This window comes from Rhinolophus hipposideros (genome assembly GCF_964194185.1).
Source record: "Rhinolophus hipposideros genome assembly, chromosome: 2".
Lineage (NCBI taxonomy): Eukaryota > Metazoa > Chordata > Mammalia > Chiroptera > Rhinolophidae > Rhinolophus > Rhinolophus hipposideros.
Genome location: NC_138048.1, coordinates 51,973,706 through 51,994,243, shown reverse-complemented (window position 1 = coordinate 51,994,243; position 20,538 = coordinate 51,973,706). Strand labels below are relative to the sequence as shown.

General features: G+C 38.0%; 1 protein-coding gene across 1 annotated transcript; it reads right to left on the bottom strand.

Annotated features, from left to right (window-relative positions):
* Positions 1-5,811: 5,811 nt before the first annotated feature.
* Positions 5,812-20,347, bottom strand: FBXO45 (F-box protein 45). Its single transcript, XM_081066826.1, has 3 exons — positions 19,827-20,347; positions 13,151-13,507; positions 5,812-8,971 (listed from the first exon to the last, which is right to left on the bottom strand). Exons 1-3 carry the CDS (start codon positions 20,133-20,135, stop codon positions 8,786-8,788), a joined length of 852 nt encoding a protein of 283 aa, XP_080922952.1. The 5' UTR covers positions 20,136-20,347; the 3' UTR covers positions 5,812-8,785.
* Positions 20,348-20,538: the final 191 nt, after the last annotated feature.

Genomic DNA, 20,538 nt, shown 5'->3' with positions numbered 1-20,538 from the left:
TGATGGCCATCTACTACCCAAGCCAGCACCTTTCCACGTGAAGCCGAGAGCCTGGAAACTGCTCTCTGGGACTGTGTCCTCACAACCTCCTACCAGGTAATCCTCGGTCAGTCACAGGAAGTGGATGACCTGGGACTGCATCAGAGCCCCTCCCAAGAGGTTCCAGAACCAACATATTTGGAGGTTGGCTTCAGACCACAGCACACCACCACCTAATTAGTCCCACAAGTGGCACACCCAAAAGGCAGCCTCAATAAGCACCAGAGCCTGCTGGGGGGAATGTCACGCAGTGGGGTAAGTCCCCCACACAGCAGGCCGTAAGCTGTGGACTTGGCTCCATCTTCCTACAAGATCTCCTTTTCCACCTCAAAACCTATAGCTCTAAATTTCACCCTGTGAAAAGCAGGAACATTTTACTTGGTTGAAAAGTTAGCACTGTTCTCCCCAGTCCTTTTATTTTCCAGATAAAATAACTGAGGCACAGAGAAATCACTTCTCCAAAGTTACAGAGCTGTAAGTAGTAGAAGTGGGGTTTGATTCCAGGCAGTCTTAACTCCAGAATCAATGCCTTTCCCTTATTTACTATACCATGTACTTTACAAACACTGGGTTACAAATGCAACCTGACAAAAAGCCTTCCAAAAATCTCTAACACCCCAAAATAGTTTCTGGCCTTCCCCCTTGTTCCAGTGAACAACGAAATACAGTATTGAAGTTGCCTTCAGATAGACATAGAACTGGTAGACAGAAAACTTACCAAGTATATTAGTTTCCTAGGGCTGCCATAGCAAAATATTATACAGTGTGTGGTTTAACCAACAGAAATCTATCGTCTCCCTGTTCTGGAGGCCAGAAGTCCAAGACCAAAGAGTGGGGAGGGTTGGGTCCTTTGGAGAGCTATGAGGGAGGAATCTGTCCCATGCCTCTTCCCTAGCCTCTACCGGTTTGCTGGCAACCTTTGGCATTCCCTGTCTTCTGCTGCATCACCCCCAATCTCTGCCTTCATCTTCACGTGGCATTCTCCCTGGGTGCATGTCTGGGTCCAAATATCCCCTTTCTATAAAGACACCAGTCACCTTGGATTTAAGGCTCATCCTACTCCAGTATGACCTTAAGTAAATACAATGACCGTATTTCTAAGCAAGGTCACATTCTGAGGAACTGGGTGTTATAGGACTTCGACATGTGATTTTATTACTTTTTTTCCTGCAGCAATTTTTAATGATTCTATCCTTTTTTATTCAAAGAGGTAAAAAGCTTGGTTCTACAATGTGGCAAGCCACAGATGCAGCTTCTCGGGTTTGGTTTAACACTCAAATTTCAATGCCTTCCTGACTCAGGAAAGATACCAAATCCAGTGCTCCCTGAAAGAATCCCAATAAGGACACTTCTTTTAAATGACTGCAGGAATTTAGCTCACTAAGGGATTTAGAAAGACCAACAGAGGAGATATTAGATGTCATAGGAACTAGCTCTGGCTCTGCCATTGACTTGCTCTTGATCTATGGCTAGTGGGGTTTTTTCTACATATATTCTCCTAGTCACGAAACAGATTTTGCCTCCACTTTCAGGCTCCTTAAAAGTCAGTCCTGAATGGTGCTCTCCTAGTTCAGGGGAGAATTACCTGGGAATGAATGTGTGTATATATATGTGTGTGTTATTCATATATGTGTATGTGTGTGTGTGTGTGTGTGTGTATATATTTACACCTGAGTTCATCCCCTTATCCCATTTAATTTAATTTGCTGAGCATCCCACGCATATATTGTAAAAGCTTCCCATATATATATATTGTCTTGATGGTGATGGATGTATATGAATGTCAAAACTTATCAAATTGTGTGCTTTAAATATGTGTTGCTTACTGTATGTCAATTATACATCTCAATAAATCTGTTTGAAAACTTTAAAACTTCCCAAGTGATTCTAGTGGGCATCCCAAAATTAGAACCATTGGGCTGGGTCAACCTCCTCCTTTAAGCAGATCAGGAAACGGCCTTAGAAGGGACGACTGCTCAGGGATCATGTCATACTAGCAGCACCACCAGGACTCAGAATGTCTGACTCTTGAACTACCACTCCAGTGTCCTTGCCTTAAAATCAAAACGATAGGAAATTACTGAGCTCCCCAGAAAATTTTTAAAGAGGCACATGAAAAATTTGAAGTGCTAGGGTTGTTACTCAGAGGTGTAGGGCATGAGTTAAAACAAAGAACTAAAAGCCCACCAGCCTTTACTTGGTAGAATCACCACTTAGAGGGACTGTTAGGTGTCCTTTCAGTGTACACCAGGCATACCCTCCTCTCACTCTGCCCACTGGGCTGTGCAATCTAGTGGAGCGAGTAGAGCAAATGAGAAAAGTAACGCATCAGCAGCTGCCACTCGGCTGTTAAGTGGCCTGTTGGCTGCCTCCTTCCTTAACTCCTGACTTAGTTCCAACACTCTTTTGAATTATTCCTACCTCAGATTCAGCATGTTCAAAACTGAACTTATCACCTCCTACTCCAATCCGTTCCTCCTTTTCAATTTCCTCTACTAAAAAAGAGTACCATTATTCTCCCAAATGTACACACCAAAAAAGTGCCTCATCTTCTATATACAAATCGTGTCCATTTATCTTCCTGAATATCTCTTCCATTTTCCTCTGCATCCTTACAGTCACCTTAGTTTAGGGCCTAGACCTCCATCATTCCCTGCCTCGATCTCCTGACTCATCCCCGTCTTTCTATTACTGCCTTGGACAACTGGAGTAATCGTGGAAACTACATGGATCACGCCATGCCCCCTCTAAAAAAGATTTGAACGGCTTCCCCATAAAAAACGATGAAACGCAAACTCCTTTGCATGACACATGATGTAGCCCCACTCCCTCTGTTCCATATCCTCTCCCACCACTTTTCCAGGATGCACCGTTTCCATTCATACACATCATCACACACACTATCCTATCTGCCTGGAGTAGCAGATCCATCCTCATCCACTCCTCTTCATCTTCTAAGAGTCATCTTAAATATCACTCCAGATTAAATACTCCGTCTCTATGCCACACTGGACCTCATACATGACTCCATTAAAGCAATTATTCCACTGTGTCATGGTAGTCTATTTCCACATTTGCTCTCATTAGCTTGTGAACGACTTTAGCACATACCATTTTTTGTTTTTCTCTCTCTGCATCCTTAGGACCTGGCAAAAGCCTTGTACGTATAGGTGCAAAAAAATATTTAATGGATTATGAATTATCTTCTCTGATTTTTCTTTCTAAACTACCAGGTGGGTGACTAGCAGCTGGGTGAGCAGGGAGATCCTGACACTTTCAGAAGCTATAGCTCAGCCACGGACACCTAAAATCCAGAGTAGCGTCGGGAGTTAACGAAACTGTTTCGTTATGGCCCCATAGGTGCTGAAATTCAGTGTTCCTCTAAACTGTGCTTGGAAAAAGTGGATGCGTTTGGCTGCTCCCCAAAACTCAATGTAGCCAGTCTCCATCACCAGCGCGCCTGTCAGCAAGTAGCCGTCCATCCATGCTCTTTACTGATCCGGGCTATTTGGTCATGAACTATTTCATTCTTTGGCTTGTTGAAGGGGGAGAGAAGTCATTGACTCCTCTCATTCCAACCTTAAACATTCTTTCCTTTAAAGGCAAACGTCACCACTAAAGGGGCATTGATGAGTAAAAGACCTTTTAAACACTGGCTGGATAATGTGAAGAAGTTCGGTACATTAAAATAAACAAAGATATCTGGGCTATTCATACCATTACAATATCCCTCTATTAAATCTAGCTTTGGATATCAGCATTTTAATAAATTATTTCAGGGAGTCTTTCTCCAGGGAGATGGGACCTCAAAATCATTACTCAATTTCATCCTCCATTTTGTTTGTAAAGGAAGAAAGGGAGCAGAAATACAGTATGACTTACTAATTAACATACCATAGGATAGACAGGACTGGACTTGCCTAATCTTTTTCTTAAATGTTTTCTTGTTTAAAAAGAAACAGAAATTAAGGACCATCAACAGAATGATCTAAGGAAAACTTCCTAAATGATTTTTACTTCTTGAGTCACTCATTATGAAATCTTATATACCAGCCTAATATATATATATATATATATATATATATATATATATATATATATATATATATATATAATGACAATCTTAAATCCCGAGACTGCTTCTATTAACAAACCATATTCTGAAAAGTAGAGAACATGTTGCTCTAAACATTTTAATGAATACATTAAATAAAAAGCAAATGGTTCAGGGGAGGATCCAAAAAAGAAATGAGGACAACAAACTGGTAAAGCTGTCCCTGGTATTTCTTCCCACTAAAGATAGAGAAATTGTACACCTACTTTTCTTTTAGAAAATTAAAACCTTTTGTATAAATTTTAACATATTAATGCATCAAGCAACTTTTAGCAACATAACCAACTCATGCCCTCTTTAAGGTTTTGGATCACAGGAGCCATTTGTTCAGCCACGTCAGTCTCTTACTACTCTGGGCAAATGATTGCATTATCAAACAACTCTTATCTGGGGGTGGAAGCAACAGCGGAACAGGATCCTAGTGAATTACTATTCCCTGTCCATGTTCCATTCTAAACTTGGTAAATGTGGATTCCAGTATTAAAAGCCATGGCATTTGTAGGTAAATTCCATTACATTCGACTACTAAGATACCCGTTTTTCTTTCTGAGCTACGTATAAAAAAAGGTCCTCATTTTAAATGTAAGCCATCACAGGTGGTTAATGTTTAACTTTTTATTAAGAAACTAAAGCAAAACATAAGAATTTCCAAAAATTAAAATACAGAATTCTAATTTTAATTCCAAACAAATATGAAATCTACACCAAGACCTAAAAATCAGAGTTTACCAATATCTAAGAATAAAGGGGAATGGCTAAAATGCATTCACAGTCATTTCCTTGTTGGCCTCAGATTTGCATTCCTTTCCTTTGTGCTTCACTTAAACAGGATACAGAATCTTTCTCATCTTGTTACTGTAGTCTGTAACTTTAGAGGAGCTTTTGTCTTCCTACATAGCTCTTTCTCTGTTCATTCAGCAAATATGTGAGCACCTGCTTATTGGGTTGAGATGATTTAGACATAAAGATAAGTTCATCAGAGATCCTGTCCTAAGATGTTCAGGGGAGAAAAGATACCAAGAAATAATCTATAAATAAATTTATAGGTGGTATAAAGTAATACAGCATGTTTTAAGTACAGATAAAATATAAAAATAGGAAAATTTCAAGGAAGGCGGGATTACATTCAGCTAGAGAAACTGAGGAATGCTTTGTGAGGATAGTATTTGGGTTGGGTATGGACTGTTCCTTCAAGGAAGGCTTCAAAGAGCTCCCAACGTGGTGGCCTTGATGTCTAGAGAGTCATCTTCTCAATGTTCATCTTTAAATCTCCTTAAGTTTCTGTCTCATCAAACTGCTGATTTTTTTAAATAAAAAATATTAATATTACAGTTTATATGAATAGCAGTTTGGGGACTTAAATTAAAAGTTAATTATAATACCTAGTATATGGTTTTAGGGCTGTTACTTTCTAAACTCTTTCCCCGGTCAAATCATATCTAAAAGGCAAAAGATACCTAATCATTGAGCCATGACTTAAATATTCAACTGGGCAAAACCTACTTGCTTTATTTAGGTGCTTTCTCAAGTCTAAACCTAAATTTACATGAATAAAAATGAAGGTGATAAAACAAATGGCTTAACATTCAAAAGTCAGATAATGAAAACAATGATGGCAACTATGAAATGATATATATTAAAACGACAGGACTCTTTGTATGAAATGTTTTAATGAATTATGAGCCATTGACCATTACAGACGTTAAGCCTAATATTTCTTCTTTCCTATGTAAAACCAGATGATCAGAACAGCCTATCTCAAATATGACAGAATACCATAGTATGAGTGAGAGTAATAGTAATGTTTGCTTACACATCTGCATGCTTCACTAACGTTAAGAACCAGAGAATGCTCCCAGTTTCTCAAGTCAAAAAAGCAAATTCAATTACACATTTTTCCTGCTCAAAGTTTCAGTTGAAATACAAAACTACTTTGCCTTTCAGTAGCACTTTTTATCCATCACACAAGCACTTTCCTGTTATTTTCTCTACCCTCAATATTCTTGTGAGGTAGTGAAGGGAGGGAGCAAGGATACTTTATTAATTTTGCAGATGAGAAAACTTAAAGTGAATTTTGAACACAACGGTGGCAGCGTACTGAAAATCATCTAGGAAATTTTAAAAAATGTTTATGGTTATGTCACATCCCAGGCCAATATCAGAATCTTAGGTGTAGGACCCAAGTATCAATATTTTAAAAAACGCACATGACTCTAAAGTACAGCTATGGTTAACTACTGGTTTAGATGACTTATCCTCAATCTTCAGGTACAACTGTCTTCTACCTAAATGCTCTCTGAAAAAGAGATTCCATCAGTGAAAAAGAGATTCCACTTCCTTGAACATTGTAGAAATTTGCTTCAATATTCTGTAGAGCTACTATTCATTTCCAGTAACAAATTCATTTGTCAGGTTATAAATGAAGGCTCTTCATTTCCCTGATGCTAAATATGAACCACCAATTTTATACAATTTGAAATGGGCAAGTAGGAAATTCAAATCTTAAACATTTAGGCAATTATTTGATTTCAGGTTTCATATGCAATAACCATGTGTTTTTGTTTTCCATTCAGCACCTTCAAAACTTCGTTACAAAATGAAAATCTACTGACAAGACAAAATGGAAGTTTTAAACAAAACTCTTGGCGAAAGCTCTTGGAATTGGCTATACCACAATTTGAAAAAAGAAACAAGTACTTAAAGGGCTTTATAGTTTTCTAACCAGCTCAGTCTTCACCCTAATCCAGTTCTCTTTAATTTTAAACTTTGCCAAATTCCACACCAAGTCATTCCACACCAAGAAAAATCAATTTCTGTAGCAGCTATATTCTCTAATACATGTAACATATAATTTCACTCAGTACTATTAAGTATGGTTTCCAGGAGTTTCTTCTTGACATGGGTATCAAAAAGAATTTTTAACAGATTTCACCTTTAAGCAACATACTAAATACACAATAAATATTTATAAACCTGTCAGGTGGCAAAAATAAATCTTTGTTCATGATTCAAATCTCCTGCTTCATAGGAGTATTGATAATCTTAACTCTCAAGGAGCAGTCCTAGAACCCCAGCCAGCTTCTCGCTGTCCCTAATTTTATTAGATTTAAGACAAAATATACATACAGCAATAACCTAAAAAGTACAAAGATTCCACCTGCCTTAGTCAATTCTTATCACAAAGATGTATCTGACACCATACAATTTATACTTTCATACAGAAAGATGATGTTTGTTTCTCTTCTAACAAAAGAAAATCTCAGCTCATGTATGTTGGATTATTAATTCGAAAGTGTATTAGTGAAATCAGATTAGTCAAAAATTCAGAATAGGAATTAATGTTAAGCTCTTCTACAATGAAACCTTCAAAATATTGCCAACCTGAAGTTTTCAGCACAAGGTGTTCTATTTCAAGTCCCATGGGGGCAATTACATATACTGAGATTAAGAACATTCTTAACCTGGGTTCAGGTTGGCACTGTTCCAGGTGAGTGAGTAAACATTTTGATAACCCCAATGAAGAGTCTGAGGCTTAGATTGTTGCATGATGTAAACAATATGAAATTTTAAAAAATTATAATATCTACAGCATTATAAAGTTACAAAATAAAAGGACCATTCATCAATTCCTTTCCTAAGGTCTGTGACTAACAGCTTTCATATGTGAAGCCTATAAAAGCAAATGGCAATGTTGTGTGTTGTCATGAGACACTTTCTCAGAAGGCCAAAAAATAAAACCAGGTACTATGAGATGCACATTATTATTACTGATATATGTACGGTTAGAAATAAATTTGCTTTCCCTCAATCTTTAGCCAGAAGATTAAAGGAGTTTTACAATAATTTTGGTCTTTTTTTTTTTAATCAGAATAGCTATAGAAACTGTAAACCAAATATAATACAAAATGAGCCAATACAACACATCTCCTCTCAAAATCCTCTTCGTTGTAGTTACCTAATTGTCCCTAAATGTTATTTTATTTTTGTACCATGTAGTGGTTTTTAAGAAACTGAACTAGAACAAAGCAATCCCTTTGTCCTGTTTTTTTATAGTTGTTTTTACACACATATTGTATATACAACTTTTAAAATAGCTGCACAATTTTACATCTCACTGTTAGAGAAGTGCAGTCCAAGCAGACCATGCTTCTCAATATATTAAAAATATTAAATAAAACCCAACCAGTTTCATACTTTTCTAATAGTCAAGCTGGTTGGAAAAAAAGGGTCTGGAGAAAAAACAGGCAGTTGTAAAACAGGGTCAGTCTTTCTTCACAAACACACTACTTAAAAATCTTGCTATTTCCTTATCTTATCCCTTTTACAGCATCTCTAAAATCTCACCTTGAAAGTTGGAAATAACACATTGCTAACTTAGAGACAAAATCAGTTGCAACATGCATATGTCAACTGCCCACTCAACCAAGTGCAACCCTGAGGATTTTCTGGCCCAGTAGAAAGAGGAAACACTAAGATAATCTCTGCTGTAGAGTTGCTTCTCCAGTTAACAATTTCATTGTGTTTTTCAGGATGTTTCTTGGGCATGCATGTATGACACTGTCACTTCATGATTCAAATTTCCACAAGCAGATTATCTCCTCTACTTTGTCTTTCATCCCAAGAAAGCCACTGTCATCCATCCAAAGGTTTTCCAAGGTAAACCAAAGTCACTTCTGTGTTGCCATATACAGCAGAAACTGCTGGATATAAGCAGGCCTTTGGAAGTCCTCTAAAGGCAACTCCCAGGAACTCATATCCACGTTCAAAAGCTAAAGTCTTATCTTCCATGTCCAAGATGACTCGAATTCTTTCTCCTATCTGCAAACAGATATCAAAATAAGGTTAGAAGCAAGCCCAGCAAGGGCATAGCTACAAGAAACATGATACAAATGAACAAGTTGAAAATATTATTTTGAATATCTACCCTAAAAGTTATCTAGAAAAACCTGAAGAGAAGTTTTCTGGTCAAGTAGAAGCAGCTAGAAGAAAGAACACATATCAATTTCATTACAACTTGTTTTGATAGTTTTTTTCTAATTTAAGACTTACATGGGGCCTACATTTAATACTGAAAATTTAAATGCTCCCGTCGAACAGTCCCTAGATTCTTTGTTTAAAGGTTTTTTTTCTTAAGGTTACCACTAAAAGCTATAACTTTATCAAAAAAGGCTATCTAAATAACCTTTCCAAAATTACTATAACACACACACACACACACACACACACACACACACACACAGAGGAATATTATTCATCCATGAAAAGAAATGCACTTTTGATATATGCTAGAACATGAACGTACATTGAAAACATTATGCTAAGTGCAATATGTCAGACACAAAAAGATAAATATTGTATGATTCCACTTGTATCAGGCACCTAGAATATTCACATTCATAGAGTCAGAAAGTAGAACAGAGGCACAGAGGCTAGGGGTGGGGAGTGAGAAATCGGGAGTTATTTTTTAATGAGCAGAGTTTATGTTGGGGATAATTTAAAAGCTTTGGGTACAGATAATGGTGATGGTTATACAACACTGTGAATGTATTTATTGCCACTGAATTATACACTTCAAATGGTTAAAATTATAAATATTGCTGTGTATATTTTAATACAATAAAATATTACATATATATTATAATAAAACACTTATATAGTCTTTAAAATTTATACAGCAGTTCTATATATCATGTGGAACTTATATAGTCATAAACAGACAAATCCGACTAAAAATTCTAAAGAAGTAGAACAGGCTTTATTAAATAGTCACTTTATGGCCCACAGCTCTGAAAACATCTGTTTGTCATAAAAACAGCAGCACTGGTAGTTAAACTAAACTGGAAGCACAATATAGCCATTTATTTTCCCATTTGGAAAAGTAAGCAAAGAAATAAGGATGTTTTACCTTTGTAATTTGTGTCTACATACTTGAAGGTAGAAAGTCCTAACTGTTGCAATCAAAAATAATAGTTTAATATTTCCAAATTATGCTAACTTTTGCTATTGTTGTTACTTTTCTTCATTGTATTTCCTATCACAAATAACTACCAACATTTGCTGTTTTCCTCCCTTTGCCCAACGTGCAGATTAACGCACACCCAATTTTGTGGACCTAAGAATATTATAATCGTCATCAACACTACTGCCACCAACAAAACGTGAACAAAAAATAGAAATGAAGAGTTAATTTTGTTGGGTATTCATTTTGTACTTTATTTGTATTATCTCTTTTGATCCTCACATCAATCCTAGGAGTTATCCCTATTTTACAGAAGATGAAACTAAAAGATAGTACCACTCCTGGTGAAATTTGCAAGTTTGCTCCACCTATGACTGAGCATACAGCATGCACCCAGCACAGGGAGCTGAAAGCAGAAGTCTTACTAGCTTTAGGTATCAGAAGGCAAAACGTGGAGATGGCAGAGTAACTGGATACTTAGAGTAGGAACTCTAGAAGCAACAGAACCACAAAGAAGATGAGCCCCCAAATCGGAGAATAAACTCTGCCCAAATCCTGGTATGATAATTATGTAACACAGACATAGAGGAAACCTCTAGGGAACTAGCTGAAATAGTAGCAGCGAGAAACCAAAAAACAAACAAACAAACAAATAAAAAAACTAAACAAAGACATTAGCTGGTACACACCATGGGGGAGACAGTTTACAGTTTGAGTCCACGCACGTTAACAGCATGCTAGAACAAGAAAACCTACAGTCTTCAGAACACCAAAGCAACTTCTAGAGGAACAAAACACTCAAGTATTACTGCATATTATCTATAATGTCCAATTTGCAATTTAAAAATTACTGGATACGAAAAGAAACAGGAAAGTACAACTCATACTCACAGGGCGGGGGGAAGGGCAGTCAATAGAAACTGATTCCAAGTAGGCCTTGATGTTAGATTGACAAAGTCTTCAAAGCAGTTATTATAAATATGGGCAAAGAATTAAAGAAAAATCTAGGATTAATGAATACTCAAATAGAGAATCTCAATAGAGAAATGGAAACTATAAAAAAAGAACCAAATGAAAATTCTAGAACTGAAGAGCACAATAATTAAAATTCACTAGCCTGGCTTAATAGCAGTGTTGAAATGGCAAGAAGAAAGCGTCTATGAACTTGAAGATAGAGCAATAGAAATTATCCAATGGGAAAAAAAAAAAGAAAAGAAAAAAAACGTAGCTTCAGAGGCACAGAGACAAGGACAATATCAAGTAGTCCAACAATTACATTAAGTGTAAATGGATTAAACATTCAAATCAAAAGATAAAGACTATAAGATCAGGTTTGCTAAAAAGCAAGACCCAATTATACTAAAAAGCAAAATCCAATTACATCCTGTCTAGAAAACCCACTTTTAATACAAAAACAGACTGAAAGTAAAAGGATGGGGGAAAGAGGTACTTTGCAGTAGTAAGCATAAGAAAGTTGGAGTGGTTTTATTAATGAGACAAATAAACTTCAAGACGAGGAATATTACTAGAGGCAAAGGTCAATTCATAATAACAGAGTTAATCAGGCTGGGAGAAATAATAATTATAAATGCATATCCACCTATTAATAATAACAGAGCTCCAAAACACCTGAAGCAAAAACTGACAGACTGAAAAAAGAAATAGATAAATTAGCAAGTACAGGTGATTTCAATACTCCACTCAGTAAATGATAGAACAGGTAGAAAGATAAACTAGTAAAGATAGACAAGACTTGAACACTATTAACTAACTTCATTAGTTAGTTGGGTAAAATGACATTCACCCAAATGTCATTTAAGGCCTATTTCATCGAACAGGAGGATATATGTTGTTTTCAAGCAAACATGGAACATTAATCAAAATAGATCATATGCTGGCAATAAAACAAGTCTCAATAAATTTAAAAGACCTGAAAGCATATTTTTAGTTCTACTACTTTAGTATGCCTGACTTGCAGTCATTACTGAGGCTCGAGTTTTTAAGCCACATGTTCATCTGAAACATGCACTATATAATTCCTCAAAATTTCCAGTTACTTATCAGATTATTGTGTTTTAGACCGCTGAATCTATAGTAATCATATAGACCTTATAAATAATTTTGACCCTAGAATCAAGTAAGTATGGTGTAAGGCTAAGATGAAAAGAATTTAAAATGCAGAAGTTTGCCTGAACTTGCCTGTCTTTATAGAAATCAATAACACAGCCAGAGTCTTTGAATCCACAAACAGATTAATAAATAGCAGAGGGTACGTGTGTACATGCACACAGGTGCATTTGTGGGGCTGAGATGTCTAGAATTTGGGTGTGCTATGATATAGGAAAGATGAGAGTCTAGAGCATGAGTTGGCAAACTATGGCTCCTGGGCCAAATCTGGCCTACAGCTCATAAAGAAGGTTTTATTGGAACACAGCTATTTTTATTGGAACACAGCTATGCTCATTCTTTTATAATGAAGAGCTCATTCATATAATCTATGGCTGCTTTTGTGCTGTAACAACAGAGTTAACTAATGACCAAGACCATATTAACGACAAAGCCTAAAATATTTACATCTGGCCCTGTACAGAAAAAGTTTGCCAACCGTCAACTTAGAACAGGAGTGTCCAAACTTTTTGCAACATTTTTCACCAAGGGCCACATGTGGTAAAATACACAAATAGCCGGGCCACTCACTTGAGGTGAAGTACGTATTGCCTCACCTGGTTTATTTAAGTAAACTAAATGTATTTTTGGAATTTGCTGCAGGCCAATAAAAAATGGATTGTGGGCTGCAGTTTGGATACCGCTGATTTAGAACAAAGATGGACTCCTCAAGGTCAAATATGTATTAGGAAACAAATATTCAGATACTAAAAGATTATCATCAGAGTAGCAAAGAAAGACCAGTTACACTATTTAATTAAAAATTACCAAAAAAGATATACAAAATTACTATATTAAATTTCATAAATTTAAAACAAATTAAAACATGATTTGACAAAGGCCCGCATCAAATAAAATACCTAGCTTCTCACCTGATATTTTGGTGCATTGTTGCATTGTGGAAAACTGCCATTGACTTCTCCATTATGTAGTAGATTATTGTCCACCAGATTCCAGCCCCAGCTCTGGTCATCACTGCCCAGCAATGCCACATAACCTTGGCACTGCATGGGGGCCCGTTTTGTGGCAATTCCAATCACTGCCACCGTGCCCAGAGGGCCCTCCCACCATACTTCCCATGCATGGCGGCCCTCACTGAAACCAATCTTGGTCCTTGCACCATCAGTGCTCTGAGCAATGGGGTTTCGATGCAAAGTAAAGCCATTCTTCTTAATGTAGACATTCCTGGAGCAGTCATTAGTGCTGAAGGCATGTTGGAAAGCACGTACCTGAAAAGATGAAAAACAGACCAAAGAAACAGAAGTTTGATTTTTCTCAAATATTAAAAAGTACCCAAACTTTAGGCTATGTGTTTTTAAACAATAAAGTTATATATTTTTAAATAATAAAACAAGCATTTCCAAAAAGTGACTGAAGTTTCAGAATGGGATATAACATTTAAAATAACTGCCAACTATTTCATTATTGATTAAAATTCTACCGTAGTATTATTTCTCCAAATAGACTTCTTAAAGATATCAAAAGATACACACAAGAATCCTTATATTTTAGAGATAACACTGAAATATTTATGGATGACATAATGATATCTGGGAATTGCTTTGAAATATCCAGGGTGGAGTGGGAGAGTTGGTGTGGTAAACATGAAACTAGATTGCCCATGAATGAATCATTGGTAAAGCTTGGAGATAGGTATAGAGAGGTTTGTTAAACTATTTTCTATACTCTTGCTTATATTTAATATTTTTATATCAAAATGTTAAGAGATGTACATTTTTCATGTTGGCAATGCTGTCACCAAAAGAATATTTTAAGTAAACTAGAGAATTTAGTCATAGCAGCTCTAAAGTTTATGAAAAATTTGAATAGCCACAAATTACGTTTGCGCCTCAGCCTCCCTGCTAGGTCTTACTCACACCCTGAGACAGCACCACTCTCATTTTAACAAATCAAATAATCCCCTAGGTAGCATCTAAATTCAACCACTAGAATTTATAAAGAGATAGCCATTCAGAATAGCTTCCCATTGATAGAACAGGTTAGTTTACCTTCAGTAATTACCAGCTTTCTTTAAGCTTCCAAAATACAGTATGAAAATTGCTACGCTGTACAAATAATAACAATTTCTCATGTTCTAATAATTTAAAGCTTTTGGTGTCTCTGTTTTTTTTCTAATACCTTACTTTATTAAAACCACCCAAAAGCAGCCAAAGGCTGGGAACCATTGCTTTAGTTAACCTGAGAAATCAACTCCAGAATCATACAATTTCAGCATAGGAAAGAAGGACCTTAAATGACACCCAGTCCAACTCAGGGATGAGGACACAGACCTAAAAGTCAACAGCTAGTTAGAGCAAGAGCCCTAAAGAGAAGTCAGGTATCCAGTCCCCTCGTCAAGTGTTCATTTACTAGCCAGTACACCGCTGTTTCACTGTTGTACTCCAGAGCAGAGAAATTTAATAAAAAAACAAACAAACCCTTCTTGTTTCATGCATCCCATGTTTTCATGAGGAGGCTGTAAAACTAAAGTATTCCTAATTTTTTTCCCTATCTGTTCCTATTTATAACACACTTTTAAGCACCTAAAAGATTGGAACAAAAGATTAAAAGGGGGAGTAAAATGTCCCCAAAATATTAAGTATTGCCCAGATAACTTAAGAGATTACTATCAAGACAATTAGCCCCTCATTATAAAATATTTAATTAATACCCCAATTCTTATAAATACCAACTGGTTTTTCTCTATCCTCATTCTCTTCGTCAGTGACGCTGTTGACAACCTCTTCCTCAAACGTCTATGACATCTTCCTGTTACCCTGTGCTGATCCTTCACTGTATCCTTTTTTGGTGACTACCCTACCTCTGCCCCCCAAACTCTCCAGAACTCAGTTCTTAACCCTCTACCTGAATTCTTTCCAGATATTTCTAAAACAGCACGTTTATTACATCTCATCCCAGTTCAATAACCTTTGATAGTTCCATATTGACTATCACATCAACCGTGAATTCTTCCGCCTGGCTTTCAAAGCCCTCCAGATGTGGTTCCTCCTATTTCTCTCACTTCGTGTTGTTCTCCTTGCCTGTAGTATGGTACCTGTTTCCTTCCCACACATATCCTCTAAGACCAGCTCCAGTCTTACCACCTCCATGAAGCTATTCTTAACCAAGACTACCCAATCTCTTTGACTTCTCTCACCTGAATTCCACAGCCTGCACCATACAACACTTAACTCTGTACACACCCCAACCATTTGGTTCCAGTTAAAAAATACCTTGCAAAAAATCTAATCTAACCTAAACCGATCAAACCTCTATAGGATATACAGAGGATAGAAGAGCATGTTCAACACCATGGGACTGAAATCTGCAAAACCCCGATTGAGGGAAACTTTACAGGGTAAACCACCTGGTTTCTTCAACAAATAAGTTGCAGGGGTGGGAGATGGGGAGATGGAGGGTGAATGTGTAGACTGAAATAGCCTAAAGAGACATATCAACTGTTTCCCATGGGAATATTATATAGATCATGATTAAATAAATTGAAAATTAAAAATAAACACTTGATTTATGAGGCAATGGAAATCAGAACACTGCATTTTTTATATTAAGGAATTACTGTGAATTTCTTTAAATTTTAGATAAGATGATATTGTGATTATGTTAAGAGTCCTTATCTTTTAGAGATGGATACTGACAAATTCAGATGAAATGGAAAAATACACAAATTAATAAATAAAAATCTGGATCAAATATATGGTGATGGAAGAACTGACTCTGGGTGGTGATCACACAATGGGATTTATAGATGATGTAATACAGAATTGTACACCTGAAATCTATGTAATTAAACTAACAATTGTCACCCTAATTAATTAATTAATTAATTAATTAAAATCTGTAGTTCCTGTCTCCAAGTCTCATGCACAACCTGGATTTTACATTTTGGCAAACAGCTTTAAGACCTTGTTTAGGAAATAAGTCTGAACTTTAGAGAATTTTAGTTAGATGCTAAGTATGATGGAAATAATTGATGCTATTTAGTAACACAAACTTTTAAAAAGACAAATCCTAAATAGATTGACAACTCCAAATACTTTCCAGTTTAATGCTATCCCAAGGTTGTTCCCATTTTTCTCAGTTACCCAAGCTCCCTGGAAATCTTATCTGATTCTTCCTTCTTCTTCATCTCACTCGGTAAGCTAGCTGTCCCCCTATGTGGATTTGTTCTCTGCAGTAGTTCTCCCAACCACCTCCTTCTCTCCACTATACACTTGTTCATACATTTGTTTTATACACTATCTTAAGTACCTCTGGTACAATCACTAACCCCTGCCTTCTCCAATTCATCTTATAACCTCGTTTTTCTAAAACACAGCTCTGATTGTCACTCCTCTACTCAAAATGCTGTGGTTTCCAACTGTAGAACAAAGCCGAAACTATAGACTAAAGGCTGTTATTTCAAGGACCTCCATGATTTATCTCATTTCAGCTTACCTTTACAATCGTATTTCCCACTACTTAGATTCAATCTAATTAAACTATATTTTTAGCCTCTTCTCTAAGCTCCAAACTGTAAGAGATGCCTATCTGAAATCTCTTGGATAGCTCAAATACACTTAAATTCTCCTCTAACGAAACTGAACTCATTCCTCCTAAATCCAGCCAGGTCATCTCTCTATTATGTAAGCCAAATACCTAGGTGTCATCCTTAGCACCTTCTTCTTCCTCACCCCTAATTCAAATTTATTGCTAAGCCCTGTAAATTTCACGTCCTAAATCTCTCCTAAATTTCTCCCCATCTGCTCCACTACCTACTTCCTAATTGATCTATCCATATCATATTTCTAAGGTTTCCCTCCAACTTGTTCTCCATACTGAAGTTAGAAATAACCTCTCAAAAATGCAAAATAATCATATCACCAATCCCCACTCCAAACTCCCCTTGCTTAGTTCAAAATGGCTATAGTTTAGCCCCAGTCCACCTCTTCCATCGTATCTCAACCTGCCTCACCTTCACTCTCTATGTTCCAGCTACATTGATATATTTTCTGTCCCTCATACTCATCAGGTTTCCTCTGGAAGGCTCTTCTCTCACCCTTTGGCCTATTTATTCTTATCTTTCAGGTCTCAGTTCACGCATTGTTTCTTCAGAAAAGGCCTTCCCTGACCTGCACACCTAGGTCAAATCCTCCATTACTGACACTCAGAACACCACGTGTCTCTCCTTCATAGCACTTAGCACAGATGGAATTTTATGACTGTAATTATTTGATTAATATCCATTCTGCCCCCACCCCCCACCAGATTGTGAAGCAATGCATCCATGAGTTTGTGTCTTGTTTTCATTCATTCCATCTACAAAACTGAACATAGTTCCTGGCATTCATGTATTTTAAAATAAAAATACAGTATATGCTGTAGAAAGTCTTGGCTTTCCTCTTGTACTGCTTTTGTTCAGGATATTTCCTCTTAGCAAAATATTCAAATCCTCTCTATCTTTAAAATTCAACTCAGATACATCTCGACCTCAAACCTTCTCTAATCCTCCTCTCAACTTGTAAATCTCTCCTCACTGAATTTCTAGTATATGTTTCTTTTTATGTCTCTAATAAAGTTTCTACCAGGTGTTAGTTATTTCTATACATTTTTTCTCCTCTATTAGACTCAGCACTTACTTATTAGACTTCTGACTTCTTTTGAATTAATCTTTTTATCCTCAAGATATTCAAGAAAAGTCCTCTATCATCTGAATGAATATGTTATGAGTACAAGTCTACAATACTTGTAGTGCTTGTAGCAGAAAGACAAAGTATTAGAAATTTAAGAAACCTAAACTGTCTACCGTGTTTCCTCGAAAATAAGACCGAGCCGGACAATCAGCTCTAATGCATCTTTTGGAGCAAAAATTAATATGAGACCCGGTATTATGTTATGTTATGTTATATTATATTATATGAGACCCGATCTTATAGTAAAATAAGACCGGGTCTTATATTAATTTTTGCTCCAAAAGATGCATTAGAGCTGATTGTCTGGCTAGGTCTTATTTTCGGGGAAATACGGTAGAGAAGATACGAAAGAAATAGGTAACACAGGTTGCCTCCCAAGAAGGAAAACTGGGTGGCTGGGGGAAAAGACATTTTGCTTCCTTTGAATGTTAACTCACATGAACACATTATCTATTACATATTATCATATGAATCTTTAATCAGGTGAACATATCTATGACAGAAAAATTACCAAAATGTCTTACTTTAAAATAAAAATAAACTTTATGGAGAAATAAAAACTAAATAAAACTATGAAGCCTATACATGTATCAGGCAAAATAGGACAAAACTGCAATCTTTGCACCCTACTATATAAATTACAACTAGTATCCACTGAGCATCTCCCATGTACAAATATTGTCATAGTAAATTAACATTATTTCGCTTAGTAGGAAAACAACTTGATAGATCATTTAACGGGAATATTCCTTAACTTATTAAAGCAAAACGTGCTTTATTACAGAAGAATAAATTTTACATCTATTTCACATGGAAAAATGTTTACTTCTTACTCTGACTCTGACTGGTAGTCTAGCATTTAAAAGGGATGTTTTCCCTTTTTAGTTATTAATGTATTTTTTTGTTTACCACATTCTAAGTGAGACTTTATCCTCTCTCATATAGCTCTTGAAGACTGCTATACTAAATAGCTGCTATCCATCCGAATGAACTCAAGCTCGAGGCCTTTTTTTGGTATTGCGTGAAGAATCCTTTCAGCCCTACCATTACCTGTTACTAGACATTTTTATTTGCATATGAAGAAGGTAGGAATATGCACAAGAATCTAGAAGAAAAAGAGGCAGCAAAACCGGAATTCTATGACAAATAGAACAGTAGAGACACACCATCAAGGTGGAACTAGAAAAAAGTTGGCAAGGAAGTAGCCAGTAATAGTGAGACAAGGCAGTATTATGACGGTTAAGCAATGCCGACGGGAGTTGGCATTGGTGATAGCAATGCCTGTATCTATTAAAGCCTATCTTGAAAGTTAGCAGGGTGTCTAGGACCACACCCATTTATACACCTGAAACACTGTAAAAGGAATTAAAAAGAACTTGGGTGAAAATAAAGAAAAACAAGTGGTTATAAATCAGAGCTTGGAAAAGGTGAAGTGAATGTAGGATGAAAGCGAAGATCTTAGAACTAAACCGATGTTAAGGCAGCAGGAAGATCTATTAAAGCCTATTTGGAGGGCAGGGAGAAAAATAAGATTAGAGTATTGAATGTACAACAATGAGGGCGGTATGTGTTTAAAGGGAAAGACTGTGTAAAGTAGAATGAGTGATGGAAACCAGGGATGGGAAACCATCTGGACCTTCAAAAAGTCTATCACGGAAGTGGGGTGAGTTAAGGCGCATAACTTCAATCCAAAGAGAAGAGGATCTTCATGGAGGCGGGAGACGAGGTAAGGTGTGGACAAGTGCGGAGGAAAGGCGGGATGGTGAAGCGAGGCGTCGGACTCAGACGCCTGGAGAAGCACTGAGGGCCGTGCGCAGGAGCGGGGCTGGGGCAGCGGCGTGGCCGGGGGATCCCTCACCTTGGCCTTGTAGCTGGGCAGGTTGCAGAGGATGTCCGTGCGCAGAGCCTCTTCTGCCAGGCTGCGGGCGCACAGGCTCCGCCACACCTCGCTGTTCTCATCGCCGTGAAGGCAGCGGTACCAGTGCTTGCACACCAGGGCGCAGCTCCGCAGCTCGGACAGCTCCAGGTAAGAGAACACCAACTCCAGCACCCGGCTGGGCAGCCGGCCCCCGGCCCCCGAGCCCGCGCCCGCGCCCGCGCCCGCGCCGCCGCCGCTACAGCCAGCGCCACCCGACGCTGCTCCAGCCCCCGGGGCCGGGGCCGCCATCACCTCACCAGCGGGCCCACGGGCCGCCGCCGCTGCTGCCGCTTCTCCCCGTCTCTGCTGGGGAGGCCAAGCCTCGCCTTGAGCCGGGAGCAGCTCGCTCACCGCCCCTCTCACAACCAACTGCCCGGCCCCTCCACCACTCCCGCCCCTGCCCGGGGGCGCCCGCCGCGCGCCCCGCCTCACTGAGGGCAGAAGCACCCGCCACACGGGCGTCCCCCGCCCCTCCCCCGCGACTCAGCGCGGGCGCCGGAACCGCCGGACTCGCACGGCCTCCCCGTGGCGCGCCTTGGCTCCGCCATGCGGGTTGAGGGCACGAAGCAAGGGCGCACGCCCAGGTCGCTCACGGTTCCTCTCGGCCCCGGATGTGACTGTTTAGCGGAGACGCCTCGCGCCCTACGCTACA

Bases quoted from the DNA above. Each gene is read 5' to 3' on its own strand.
- FBXO45 (XM_081066826.1), bottom strand. From the start codon at position 20,135: ATGGCGGCCCCGGCCCCGGGGGCTGGAGCAGCGTCGGGTGGCGCTGGC. The intron at 13,508-19,826 runs GTGAGGGATCCC...TCATCTTTTCAG, and splicing joins TGCCCAGCTACAAGGCCAAG to GTACGTGCTTTCCAACATGC. The intron at 8,972-13,150 runs GTGAGAAGCTAG...ATCTGTTTGCAG, and splicing joins ACAATGCACCAAAATATCAG to ATAGGAGAAAGAATTCGAGT.